Genomic DNA, 2,408 nt, shown 5'->3' on the forward strand with positions numbered 1-2,408 from the left:
GCCGCGACAAGCGCTGACCGCCGCCGCCGCGTCCGCCTCCTAAACATTAACTTCTTGATTTTATTATGTATCAAGACCTGCTTGTACATGTTAAAAATGAAAAACGTTCATCTTTGATATTTCGAGGAAGACATACATGTAAAAACGACAGTGTAGTTAGTTATTCTATGCTAGCTATCTTAACTCAAACACGACGATGTCGAAATCGAAGCCCGGACATTTACACGCAAACCCGGAAAGGTGTGCTCACTGTGCTTACTGTGCTCACTGTGCTCTCTGACACACTGTACTCACTGTGCACACAGTGTACAGTACACAGCCGTGACAACACATCGCTCACATGTTCGCGAACATTTCATTTATGTAAGACTATTTAGATTTAGATTAACTTAACCAACTCAATGTTTGTTGATAATGTTGATTACGTTCTTGAGGAGCGTTTTAATGAGCGGTACCTCTATGTGGATAAGGTGGTTTACTTTACATTATCTATCATATGGATTGTGGTTTATATTCAAAATTGCATTGTAATGTAAAATAAATGAAAAACAACAATATCAATTGAGTTTTATTTAATAAGTACAGTTTAAATGAAAGAAAAAAATCTTTTTTTTTAATAAAAAAATTTTAGTAAAAAAAAAAACAAAACAAAACCGTCTTCCAAAGTACAACAAAAAAAAAGGAATAAAAAAAATATCTACACTAAAAAGTAACGAAATAATTCCTTGAAAATAGTAAACCTCCCTTATTGTAGCTGTTATGCCTATATTGTACAATTATTATTATTTTGAAGTCTGTGTTAGCCGAAGTATGCAGTGATATTTCTACGTAAGGCATTTCTTCATTTTTACCATAACAGTATGCTGGTATTAACGTTTAAGCATGGAGGTAAAGATAGATCACACTCCTGTTGTATTATAATACAACACAATAATAATAATAATACAACTTGTTCGGTACAGATCGCACGGGTTCGCCACATTCGGTGGCGAACATAATTTTGTATTTCGCGCCCCGGGTTTAGTGCGGGTAAGTGCGCTTATTTATTTTATATATACTTATTTTTCTCGCACGGGCGGGTAGAAGAATAAACCCTCTCCACTACGGACGGGCGCGCGGCTTGCGGAGAGGGGTGCGAGGAAAAAGTCGGAATCGAGCAGCCAAGCAGGACGGTCGCGAACACTTGTGCGGATTAGAGTTGCTTTTTTTATAACGCGGAGACACAACAGGTGTGTCGATTTCGGTAGCGAACGTGGTCGCTAAATTCGGTTTCGCGTTCGAAATTATTAGTACATCTTCAGGCAGCATTGCTGGGCCTATAGACTGGACTGAACCAGACTTTGACTCGATTGACATTGACTGAGACAAGGCACCTGCAGGAGGTGACGCAATTCATCGAGCTGGTGAATACCATTTCCCCATTACGTTTACAATATTATGCCCTCCGGTGAAATCGTAGTTCAAGGGTAGGTTGTGCCGCGGGACCCGAACTCGTTTGTACGGCACACAACTCGAGTGTGTTCTATCTTTACCTCTTGCAGGTAAATAAAGAAAATAAAACCTTATGCATAAGAGTCTTGTTGCACGCAAAATGAAATTGAATCGAGGGGAGAGTGCTACATGTGTCTGCTATTTCCCTTTCTGACAGTGACTTCGAGTTGCCAGATATCAATCTTTCAATGTTTGTAGAAAAATAGGTATTTGATGTAATGCAATGCAGTAAATAAATTTTTACTTTCAAAACGTTTCTACATATTATCATAATAATAATTTATTACCGACAAGTTAAAGCAATTTTATTTGTTGTTACATGTAAAACTTTATTAACGCATAAAATTTGCGATTGGCGTACAGGTTTTCCTTTACCTGTTTGAATACTTGTTTACATTCGAATACCTGGTAGGTAGGTAGGTCGATCCCGTGGCGACCCACACAATGGCCAGGAGGGAATGAAGGGGTTTAGTGAGGTATGCCCCCCACTATGGGGGGAGAGTCCCACATAACTCACGTGTCTGCCCAGAGGCATGGAGTATGCGTAAAGCATTCCCCTTCCAAAAAAAATAAAAAAAAGGTAGGTAGGTCCCCACCAACGGTTCCCGCCTTGTCGTGGCGGTGGGGCTCAGTAGCCGCGGTACGTCGAGGGTCTCCGGACCGCGGTGAAGCCAAGAGGAACCATGCCGGCCGGCTTAGCGGGGCAGGTCACGCCGGTTGGCCAACCGGCTGGTAGGAATATGCGCTATGCACTATGAGTTATGCGCTATTTGCATAACGCGATATGCGATTTACGATTTTCGAGTTTCGAGTTTTCGATAAGCGATATGCGTTATGCGCTATGCGCTATGCACTATGCGCTATGCGCTATGTACATAACGCGATATGCGATTTTCGATTTTCGAGTTTCGAGTTTC

The 2,408-nt window shown here is 41.2% G+C and overlaps 1 protein-coding gene across 1 annotated transcript in view; it reads right to left on the bottom strand.

The window, feature by feature from the left end:
- Positions 1 to 2,119: 2,119 nt before the first annotated feature.
- LOC106110392 (protein aubergine-like) overlaps positions 2,120 to 2,408 on the bottom strand; it is a 9,683-nt gene continuing 9,394 nt past the window's right edge. The window contains exon 5 of the mRNA XM_013292218.1: positions 2,120 to 2,220. Within this exon, the coding sequence (XP_013147672.1) occupies positions 2,120 to 2,220 (101 nt within the window). The remainder of the gene's footprint in view (positions 2,221 to 2,408) is intronic.

Source organism: Papilio polytes, unplaced genomic scaffold (genome assembly GCF_000836215.1).
Source record: "Papilio polytes unplaced genomic scaffold, Ppol_1.0 DF820645.1, whole genome shotgun sequence".
NCBI classification, from domain to species: Eukaryota; Metazoa; Arthropoda; class Insecta; order Lepidoptera; family Papilionidae; genus Papilio; species Papilio polytes.